At 42.5% G+C, this 12,016-nt stretch overlaps 1 protein-coding gene across 1 annotated transcript in view; it reads right to left on the bottom strand.

Annotated features, from left to right (window-relative positions):
• The window catches only part of RIOK3 (RIO kinase 3), a 53,155-nt gene that overhangs the window by 28,009 nt on the left and 13,130 nt on the right, over positions 1-12,016 (bottom strand). The window contains exons 4-7 of the mRNA XM_069220021.1: positions 9,644-9,789; positions 9,454-9,561; positions 7,183-7,292; positions 6,614-6,757 (exon numbers count right to left, since the gene is read on the bottom strand). Coding sequence (XP_069076122.1) covers positions 6,614-6,757; positions 7,183-7,292; positions 9,454-9,561; positions 9,644-9,789 — 508 coding nt within the window. The remainder of the gene's footprint in view (positions 1-6,613; positions 6,758-7,182; positions 7,293-9,453; positions 9,562-9,643; positions 9,790-12,016) is intronic.

The raw sequence follows: 12,016 nt of genomic DNA, 5'->3' as shown, positions 1-12,016 counted from the left end.
CGCAAAGGAACAGGTGAGGCCACCTCTGCATCAAAGTATACACCCGACAGTGCAGCTCCCTGGCCCCTCCATTCTCACGTGGTGCAGCCCTGCAAATACACACCGATACCGCCCCATCCCGAAGCGCAACATACTCAATATCCTGCCCAATTACGACTGCCATCTGCTTGCCTACGCCTTATCACTTGGTGGCTTTGTCCAGATGCCGGCCTGTGTGCCATATCTAATCCAGAATTGCTCCTGGCCTAAGAGTTGATTTCGAGACCTTCTGCTTACTTTCGTAAAGCCTTTCACGTTTGAGTGTCCTTCCTCCACTACCAGAGAATGCCACGGTACTGCAAGATACTGCTGCTTCTGAACAGAACCGTGCTTATACAAGACTACGCCTCTAAACTTAAGGAGGGAGTGGACTGCCCCCTTCCTCCAGGTCCTACACTTACCAAAAAAATAAACATTTTTTTAAACTCTACATTTTAGGAATTGCCATGAGTAATAACATATGCCACTACATTATTGCCTCAGAATAGTCATGTTGAGTAATGTTGGCAACAATTTAGAACGAAATTTCTACATACATTTTTCCAGTATCGACCAAGAATTCCATGCAGTATTCACAGGTTAACGCTCCCAAAAGGGATCCCAGATATCTGGAGCCAGGTCCACTAGTGCATCAGAGGTGCAGGCTAGTGCCAGGCCTCTAGATCTGTCTGAAACCCAATACTAGCTTTAACCACCCTTCCACTAGCTATTAAAGCATTCGAGTAAACCCTCGACAAACCAGAAAAGGGTTTCCAATTAAATCCGAATGTCAGTCCTCCCACAAGCACAGGTGACCTATGGAAACAGGAGAGGGTGGATTAACTAGTGGCAGTTATAACTATCCCCTCTCCAAGTCGTTCCTTAACACTCGCATCTGAAAGTGTTGGACATCAGATATCCTTGGTCCTTGCGGTCAGGCCCTAATAAATCTTACTGGCTTACCCGACCTTCAACTCATAGACCTGTTGAGGTTTCTCTCACTATCCACATGATATTTTTCAAGCCTAGCATTCTGCTCTCGGGGAGGCCTCGTGAAGGCATGAAAAGAGTACTGTTTGTTGCGCATTTGTAATAAAAATAATAATAATTTTTTTTTTTTAAAACACCAACATAACCACCACTTCTTCCATCCTTACTCTAACACCCAACCCGACACCCTCTCCCACACTCTCTAGCCACACAAACACCAGGCTGAGAAGTTGATGCAGATGCACAGATCAACCAAGGACATGCAAAACACCACAAAATTATGTACAAGACCTTTAAGTATTCATAGAATCCATGATTTGTAGAAGTGTAATTTGTAATCCTAAACTAGCAGTATTATTGTTATGCAGGTTTGCAATCCCTCTAGGACACAAGCGTGGTATGGTTCTGCTCACCTGGCCCCTCTCTGTAGAGCCATTGTCTAAAGAATGTATCTCGGTGCATTTCATTCATGTTAACGCTTTTAAACAGTCCTTTTTAGGTCGAGTGCGCAAGAGCTTTGACCTGTTGTAAGTATTGTGGGCTTTAAACCACACCCATCACATTCACTCGTTCTTGGGCTTGCAATAAAAACAAAACAAAAAAAAATATATATATATATATATCACTTGATGTCATTGGTAATTGCTTTACGTTTGTCTTGCCTGGAGGCAGTTTTTTGTCACACCTTGCGGACTGCCCCCGATACATGGATTATTGCACGATTGCTGATATAATTCTGCATGAGCGAACTCGTTTTTGGTCTCTCCCCTTCCTGCTGCATGGCGCTCACAGCGTGAACAGGTTCAACAGTGTGAACTCAATCAGCAGTATTGAAGCGCTTGTCATTTTGTTCACAGTTACCTAATCAGAGTGATTTCTTGTGGCTCTCCCCTTTTAAAAAAAACACTTAAAATTGGTAAATGCTTTATGTAAAACAGAAATCCTCAAAGCGAATGACTCTCTCCCAGCACAGTGGAGAGCCGCTTCTACAATATTCACTGCACTTGGGAAAACTCGACCCATAATGCTTTGCAAGCATTCCTTTTCACAACATTTCAGCCCATAACTCAGCCTGTGGTGGTCCTAGGACAATGGGTGTAGGAAGTTGGCTCTGTATGTGCTATTTCAAAGTAAGGAATAGCATGCACAGAGTCCAAGGGTTCCCCTTAGAGGTAAAATAGTGGTAAAAATAGATAATACTAATGCTCTATTTTGTGGTAGTGTGGTCGAGCAGTAGGCTTATCCAAGGAGTAGTGTTAAGCATTTGTTGTACATACACATAGACAATAAATGAGGTACACACACTCAGAGACAAATCCAGCCAATAGGTTTTGTATAGAAAAATATCTTGTCTTAGTTTATTTTAAGAACCACAGGTTCAAATTCTACATGTAATATCTCATTCGAAAGGTATTGCAGGTAAGTACTTTAGGAACTTCAAATCATAAAAATTGCATGTATACTTTACAAGTTATTGACAAATAGCTGTTTTAAAAGTGGACACTTAGTGCAATTTTCACAGTTCCTAGGGGAGGTAAGTATTTGTTAGGTTAACCAGGTAAGTAAGACACTTACAGGGCTTAGTTCTTGGTCCAAGGTAGCCCACCGTTGGGGGTTCAGAGCAACCCCAAAGTCACCACACCAGCAGCTCAGGGCCGGTCAGGTGCAGAGTTCAAAGTGGTGCCCAAAACACATAGGCTAGAATGGAGAGAAGGGGGTGCCCCGGTTCCGGTCTGCTTGCAGGTAAGTACCCGCGTCTTCGGAGGGCAGACCAGGGGGGTTTTGTAGGGCACCGGGGGGGACACAAGCCCACACAGAAATTTCACCCTCAGCAGCGCGGGGGCGGCCGGGTGCAGTGTAGAAACAAGCGTCGGGTTCGCAATGTTAGTCTATGAGAGATCTCGGGATCTCTTCAGCGCTGCAGGCAGGCAAGGGGGGGGATTCCTCGGGGAAACCTCCACTTGGGCAAGGGAGAGGGACTCCTGGGGGTCACTTCTCCAGTGAAAGTCCGGTCCTTCAGGTCCTGGGGGCTGCGGGGTCTCTCCCAGGCATCGGGACTTTGGATTCAAAGAGTCGCGGTCAGGGGAAGCCTCGGGATTCCCTCTGCAGGCGGCGCTGTGGGGGCTCAGGGGGGACAGGTTTTGGTACTCACAGTATCAGAGTAGTCCTGGGGTCCCTCCTGTGGTGTTGGATCTCCACCAGCCGAGTCGGGGTCGCCGGGTGCAGTGTTGCAAGTCTCACGCTTCTTGCGGGGAGCTTGCAGGGTTCTTTCAAGGCTGCTGGAAACAAAGTTGCAGCCTTTCTTGGAGCAGGTCCGCTGTCCTCGGGAGTTTCTTGTCTTTTCGAAGCAGGGGCAGTCCTCAGAGGATGTCGAGGTCGCTGGTCCCTTTGGAAGGCGTCGCTGGAGCAGGATCTTTGGAAGGCAGGAGACAGGCCGGTGAGTTTCTGGAGCCAAGGCAGTTGTCGTCTTCTGGTCTTCCTCTGCAGGGGTTTTCAGCTAGGCAGTCCTTCTTCTTGTAGTTGCAGGAATCTAATTTTCTAGGGTTCAGGGTAGCCCTTAAATACTAAATTTAAGGGCGTGTTTAGGTCTGGGGGGTTAGTAGCCAATGGCTACTAGCCCTGAGGGTGGGTACACCCTCTTTGTGCCTCCTCCCAAGGGGAGGGGGTCACAATCCTAACCCTATTGGGGGAATCCTCCATCTGCAAGATGGAGGATTTCTAAAAGTTAGAGTCACTTCACCTCAGGACACCTTAGGGGCTGTCCTGACTGGCCAGTGACTCCTCCTTGTTTTTCTCATTATTTTCTCCGGCCTTGCCGCCAAAAGTGGGGCCGGGCCGGAGGGGGCGGGCAACTCCACTAGCTGGAGTGTCCTGCTGGGTTGGCACAAAGGAGGTGAGCCTTTGAGGCTCACCGCCAGGTGTGACAATTCCTGCCTGGGGGAGGTGTTAGCATCTCCACCCAGTGCAGGCTTTGTTACTGGCCTCAGAGTGACAAAGGCACTCTCCCCATGGGGCCAGCAACATGTCTCGGTTTGTGGCAGGCTGCTAAAACTAGTCAGCCTACACAGATAGTCGGTTAAGTTTCAGGGGGCACCTCTAAGGTGCCCTCTGTGGTGTATTTTACAATAAAATGTACACTGGCATCAGTGTGCATTTATTGTGCTGAGAAGTTTGATACCAAACTTCCCAGTTTTCAGTGTAGCCATTATGGTGCTGTGGAGTTCGTGTTTGACAGACTCCCAGACCATATACTCTTATGGCTACCCTGCACTTACAATGTCTAAGGTTTTGTTTAGACACTGTAGGGGTACCAGGCTCATGCACTGGTACCCTCACCTATGGTATAGTGCACCCTGCCTTAGGGCTGTAAGGCCTGCTAGAGGGGTGTCTTACCTATACTGCATAGGCAGTAAGAGGCTGGCATGGCACCCTGAGGGGAGTGCCATGTCGACTTACTCGTTTTGTCCTCACTAGCACACACAAGCTGGCAAGCAGTGTGTCTGTGCTGAGTGAGAGGTATCCAGGGTGGCATAAGACATGCTGCAGCCCTTAGAGACCTTCCATGGCATCAGGGCCCTTGGTACTAGAAGTACCAGTTACAAGGGACTTATCTGGATGCCAGGGTCTGCCAATTGTGGATACAAAAGTACAGGTTAGGGAAAGAACACTGGTGCTGGGGCCTGGTTAGCAGGCCTCAGCACACTTTCAATTGTAAACATAGCATCAGCAAAGGTAAAAAGTCAGGGGGCAACCATGCCAAGGAGGCATTTCCTTACAATGGGACTACCACCAAAATGTTCAGCACAATGCACTCTGTCTAGGTCATCTTTGGGTCCCCACACTAGGTTAGTGGGGACCCCAAAATAATAATCCTTCCTACCATTCAATGTCTTTTTAAGCATTTTCATGGCTGGAACTTTTGTTTGCAGCTGGAAATAGCTTTAGTTTTAAGGGTCTTTTTTGGAATATCATTGCTATAGGCCTGCTTCCCCCTGAAAATATATAATGCACTATGCTACTGGCTACATACATGGTTACTCTGCATTATTTATTGCCTTTTCGTTTGTGTGTCCTCTAGGGGCTCACTATATAGTTACATGACCATTGTTCTTACAAATGCTATTTTCGTTGTGGTGCCTTCCTGGGGCTGTTCAAAGCATCACAGTCATATCAACATATTAAAATATTTGTGGTACGGAAACCTGCCCCATAATGCTTTGCAGGGCATTAATTTTGCAAAACATTTTTGCTCATAACTCATCCTGTGGGGGTCCTAGGACAATTGGACCACCTTCACAACATTGACCACAATGTGCTCTTTCCGTCTAAATCTTCTCTGGGTCCCCACGCTATGTTAGTGGGGACTCCAAAATAATAACCCTTCCCACCATTCAATATGTTTTAAGCTTAAAGGCCTTGTTTTGAATATCATCGCAGTATGCCATTTAGCTTCAAAAATGTCCTCAAGGGGCCAAGTATATAGTTACTCTGCATTACTTTTTCCTGTTTTGCTTTTCATTGGGTATGCCCTCTAAGCGCTAACAATATGGTTACATGGCCGTGTTTCCTACAAATGATATTTTTGAAATGGTGCCCTCTAGGGGCTGTTTTAAGCATTACAGTCTGCCAAAAGTTTATTTCCGATAAAGATTTAGTTGATAATTGTATATGTTTTAATGATTTCTCCTTTTTACAATTATGACCATAATTCAGGCCAACTTAAAATCCTTATTACACTATGACTGTGTGAACACTCATAGTTTATTTCTTCTGTGTGGCTGTCGTGTCTTTTTTGGGGGGAATTGTGTTAGCCAGCCAGCAACTCTGATGGTGGGGTAGTGAAAGCGGTATTCTATTGGAATTAGCATGGCAAATTTAAATTAGGAGGCTAAATGGCAACATTGTCATTTTTTGCTGCAGGCAGAAGAAAAAGAAGGTAAATGGAAGCACTTTAGTTATATGAAAGGGCACTGGAATTGTATAGCAGGAAGACAAAATTATGAAGCGGGGTTGACCAATTTATGTGGCAGGAAAAGTCAAGTTATGAATTTACAATGCCAACAACTCTAACTCAAGCAAATGCGAGACCTATTGCATTGCAAATGCTTGTTTTAAGCAATTGCTCATTTAGGGTGGTTTTTCCGCTTGCTATCTCCTCCTCTAGTTCTTCTACATTTTCCTCACATTTCAGGGCTTCCTTGTCCGCTGTTCTCCTCCATAAAATTTTCTCAAACACAACCCATAATACAACATTCTTCATTGTTTCTCATTCCACTCCCCTGCTACAGCGTGTGCTAATATTAGGTTTGAATATATCCCCCCCTCCATGCAGCCCTTCTGAATATTTTGTTTGGCAGTCCGCGAGGGAACAGTCTCCAAGCCAGAACACAGTGTCTTAGTTTTCCTAGTACACACCACTTCAAATGGAGAACGATCCAAGATTGACCTACCCAGGTAATTCAATTTGGTGAATGTCACCCCAACGACTGTCGCATATTTTGTGTCTGTCCAGAGAGCTACACAAAACTCACACTGATCATGCATTATAACCGAACTAATTCTTGCATTCTGTCATACGTAACACACAGAATGGTCATGAACCTACCGCAGTAGAGTGTTCCTTCTTCTCATGGACCTTAGCACTTCGGCGCTGCTCAGAAATGGCATGTTGTTTTAATGCATTGAAAACTTGATTGGACAGTTTTAAATCCATTTGAATACCATCTCCAACCTGAAATTCTGGTGCAAACTAAATAAAAATAACAGTATTATAATAAAGTTGTCAAGGAATGCAAAACAAGAAAAAGGTATAGTTGAACAGAAAAGGTTTGTCTGCACAAAATCTTTAAATATTTTCACATAACAGTTAGAATGCAAGCTTCCCTAGGTTTGAAATCACACTAATACTCATCTTTTGCACTGTCTTAACAACTGAACAGTTGGGATGACCGGTCTAGCTCACCAACATGACCCTCAAACATTAGGCAAGATTAAAGGCAACACTGATAAAAACATCAAATGCTGAAGAATATATCACTAACAAGGGTTTATTAAAGTAAAGTGGATCAGCTTTCACTTTCCTAGTTGCTGAACGAACTACGGTCAACTGCCCTGATAAAATTATAATTGTAATCTATAAAACCTTACATACCACATATGAAAAGCAATTCTTACATTTTCCATTCTGGCAGTATTTTTTCGGCCACACACAACCTCGTCATGTTTTGTAGTGATGTCTTTTCCTTTTCCACTGAAGCCTTTTTTTGGAGTGGTGGTAGGTTTGTCTGCAAATCATTATAAACATTAGAAAAGTGAGTTATGGCAAGTAGAAGAACAACTGCAAACTACGAAAACATTGTGTTTTTTTTTTAGAATACAAAATTTTGCGACTATCAGTGTAAACAGAGCTCAGAATGCATTGTGGATTACGTTTTGGTGGCTCTGCCCTAACCTAATCAAATGGGGTGGGGGAGTTTGGGGAGGTCGAACAAGTGATCATCATTTCATTGGAGCCTGTAATACCAAACTGTTAGGTGCCATGCTTTTAGAGGACAGGCTAAAGGTGGCAGGCAGGGGTTCCTGTGGAGGTTATCAACTAGCAGCTGAGATTATTGCACACACGTATCAGAAAAGCTAACACATGCTGTATATGGTATAGAGGATCTGTCTACGCTTCTCTGAGACACATTTGAGGACTACGGAGTACAAAAAGAGTACTTCCAAGTGCCATAAGGCTAAAGACAATAGGCTTGGTAAATTAACATACTTGAAATGGGAAATCTTGTGAAGAGATGACAAGATATGTGAGAAGTATGGACAGTCAGGATTTACTTTACCCAGCTGTTCTATCAAATTTGGTAGAGGTGAAGGGCACTAAGATTCGTTGAAAACTATTTTAAGAATTGCACGTGACTAGTCTTAATTGCTCTGTTACCTAGAAAGTTTAGTATGGAGTTGGGAATTTTGTGGTGAAGGTTTGTTTTCCAAAAGTATTTGGCGATATTTACAAAAGAAGCATTACCAAATTCTAGGCAGAGTTCACAGTTTATTCTGAATGACTTAAGTCAAACATTCTAACCTTCAGTACTTAGAGAGGTCACCAAAAACTGCAGTGATGTCTATAGTATGAACAATATCACACACTTGCCTCCCACCAACATTTGTGTACCAGTAAAATGAATGAAAAAAGGTTTGAAGGGAAATGCAAAGGAGTTCGGTTAGGGTAACAGGAAGAAAGATGTGAGATATAGAAGTAGGAATGGGGTACGTATAGATGCCTCAGCTAGGGGTGGGTAGGGTAACGTTTTAATGGAGGATTCAGGTCAGGGACGCGCATGGTATTTTGAAGCCCAGTTTCTCCACGAGCCACAAATCGTGTTTAAAAAGTATGGTTATCCTCAGAAATAGAGCTGGATACACTCAACTATGCTTTGCCCTCTTCAAATCCTGAGAATGGAAAGAAGCCAGAGGAAGGCAGATCCCATAATGGCATACAAATTACTTTTGTTGTTTTTAAAGTAGCCATTAAAAGTTATAGGTTTCAACAATACTACTTCTTCTCTCAGAACAAAACATGTTAAAAAGGCACTTTTGATGCCCTAAGAGGGTAAGGCACATTAACACTACATTTCTCCTATGATAGTAGTAGACACCATTCGAGGATTCCGGGTATAGAAAGCATACTGAATAACTACCAATTACAACCACCTCACCTTCAATAGGTGGTAGTAGTTTGCACAATCTGTGAACCCCAGTTAAACCGCCCCGCCCCCCAAGACTCTCCCACCCCTCCCAAACAAAGAAATGCTGAATGGAGTCACTCCACTTCATCATAGGTGCTGCATGAATCAAATTCATTTAGGAGTAGATGAAAATTAAGCATTTCAGTACTGTGTGATTTCATATGAAGACAGTCCTCAATACATGAGGACTGTAAGAAGCTAGATTGAGTATTAGCGCAACAACATATTTATGTTATATTGAAAATACAATTTTGGGCTACACTATTTAAAGTTTTAGGTTTTGTGGGGGAAAAAATAAATAAATAATAATTTTTTTAAAAAATCTCCGAGTTGATAGAAACACCCACTTGGCGTTGTTTACGCCAAGCAAATATTCAAAGGAAGTAATGTGCTCAAACTGACAATCTGTTTCGCGAGATGGAAGTAACTAGCTGCATAAATAGGTGAAACTTTATGATTGACATTTGCAAGGTTTGCTTTTTTACCTCCTTCAATACTACAAAAGCCACCTAGGAAAGAGGTACTCTTCCAAATGTCTGATGAGTGTTATCTGACAGGTAGCCTCCATCAACATGACACTGGAATGGGAATTATTTTTCTTGCGCACTGCCTTTTTAAGAAAACTCTAATGGCACTGCACAGATCACAAGTTATCCTTGTCACAGAGAAACACATTTACACTTACTCAACATGAATAAATTACCTGCTCTGTAAGGGTCGTGACGAGTGTCCTGCCAGTCTACTTCATCTTCAGAGCTATCACTTTCCTCACAAGGATGAACCTTTCGATAATTCTCAAATGATATGGAAACTACAGATTAAAGAATAAAAGACCAGTTATGAAAGAAGCCAATGATTTTATTGATTAAATATCAATATATTTAGTTTTGAACCTTTGCTGTCTCCATTGAACTTCTTTTCCTCCCGCAGAAGCTGTGCATCATATTCCCTGTCGAACTGCATTTGCAGCATCTGAGCTAGTACTTCATCGCTGCAAGTATCAACGTCGTCGCCAGTGATCAACAGTCCTTCATCAGTCCTTAAAATTTTAAATAAATGTATGAGAACAGTAAAACATTCACTAATACAGATGTGCAGTTACATTTCTTAACTATGAAATGAAATGACTTTACAATTCGAGAATGAAGCATGTGAAATGGGGCAAGAAGAAATCAAAATAAAGTACATTTAAAGGCAGGTGGATGGGTTGACCGTAGGCACCCACATCTGTAAACCACCAAGCCTCTGTTGGTATCACATAGAACAGAGAAAACTCAAGTACATTTTGGATATTTTACATGTAAAACTCAAATCAAGCACAACACAAATGCACCACAACACTAATGTTAAAACTCTGGTCGAGAGGTCATTTTCAGTAGCCCTTAATGCAACTACCTTACTCACAAGAATATAAATAGAAAGCAGTTTTCCCTTGAACACCTGTCATTAGCTCATTCTGAAGAAATTTGGATTAAAACTGTCCGAGATGCCACCAGAAAGCACTACTCTGTCTTCACGCTGCTCTATATAGCAGCGGAACCCTTGGTGCTCTCTCTGATCTAGGAGGGCAACAAGAAGCAGTGGGGTTAAAGGAGCTCCCTCCACCCCACAACACCCCGATGGAACGGACAGGATTGCAGCTGCACCCTTGCAGCAGAAACTGAAGTGGATACAGGGGAGAATGAGCTTTCTGGAGTAGCTACATAAGAAAGGGGTGGCAGTGCCCATCTGCAAACACAATATAGTGGTTCATGGATCTTCTCATCTTCTGTCATTGTCACTGAATGCTTTCATTTTCACATGCTATTAACATGGGCGTAGCTTTGCCAGTAAGATGGGGGAGAGGGAGAGTGGGAGCTTTAAATTTCCCAACAATCACACTGGCACATAATGTTAAAATACATTAGAGGACAAGCAGAGTGCACGAGAAGGACTTGAGGGGGAAGTGGAAAGCGAAAGCAATGCGGATAGGTAGGGGTACTAATTGAGAGAAAGCACATAATTTTGTGAAATAACCAACACTTTTGAAGTCTTTCCAAATAAGGAGAGAGTGAGTTTGCATTTTTGTCTGTGTGTGTAAAACGTCCTGGTGAAATCAGACAGAAACCTCACCATACCCAACTATTTATCACAAAATACATTTATTAGGGTTTGAGGAGGTGTAAAACCCTAAACGCACCCACCCCCGCAAAGTCCCCCCACCCCGAAGTTACTCCCCTGGCTACTAATGAAATTCAGGGATAGCCACTGATATAATATGTAGAGGTAAACTCATAGAAAGACTAACAGTGTTGTCTTAAAGTATGTTCCCTTTACTTAAAGTACACTGTGTTGATGTAGGTGTATGTGTTTAACAATACAAGAGGATTAAAACCATGTGTATTTTTCCAAAGAACTGCAGAGATTGTACGATGGCAGGATGCTGATGGCACTGTTATAATTTTCATGAAGGAGCGTAATTAGCTGTGTAGTCTTATAAGGCTATCCACTTGGTCTGAGGGGTTGCTCTCCATTTTGTTTGGTAAATAAAAATATTTAAACTGTGAAAAGTTTCTAAATTAAAAACTTGAGCTTGCAAAAATTAGGATTCTATAGAATATTCAAAACCTCCACAAAAGGCTTGTCAGACCAAATGTGTGAATATCACTTAGAGCCTATTTGCATCATTGGGTTATGCAGACATATCCAGGGTGAGTAAGCTGTAATAAATTGCTGAAGAATCATTTGCTCCGTCAACAAAGTTTTTTGTGGAATGGTAAATTAAGTTATAGTACTTTCACATATAAAATTTGATAAAAATTGTGAATTTGCATTTAGATTTTTTTTTTTTTGTTTACTAGGATTCATCACTCAGCAAGTATGTAATGTCTGGGTGTTACTAAAATCTATATTTTTTAATAACTTTTTTATCTTAAAACTTTTTCTGCATTTTGTAGCACCCTAACTTATACTATTCGTAATGATTCCTGCCACAGACTGGGGCCTCGTAGTTCTAAACATACACGTTACTATTCTCCATTGCACCAACCAGGATTCAGTTGTGTGGCACTCTGGTTCCACACACAGACCTCTGCAGTGTAATAACTAATAGAAGTTTCATAATGTATTTACCACTGATTAACTTAACTTGCATTTTTCATTTAAAAAGTGCGTTATTTTATGTGTAGATAAATATATATTTTTAGCCATGCCTTTGACCCCGCCCCCAGGTTCACTCACCCCGCCCAATTGTGCGTAGCATCACAGTTCCTCATACTTTTTTTTTT

Source organism: Pleurodeles waltl, chromosome 2_2 (genome assembly GCF_031143425.1).
Source record: "Pleurodeles waltl isolate 20211129_DDA chromosome 2_2, aPleWal1.hap1.20221129, whole genome shotgun sequence".
NCBI classification, from domain to species: Eukaryota; Metazoa; Chordata; class Amphibia; order Caudata; family Salamandridae; genus Pleurodeles; species Pleurodeles waltl.
The sequence above is the reverse complement of the archived record's forward strand: the minus strand, read 5'-3'. Positions and strand labels throughout refer to the sequence as shown.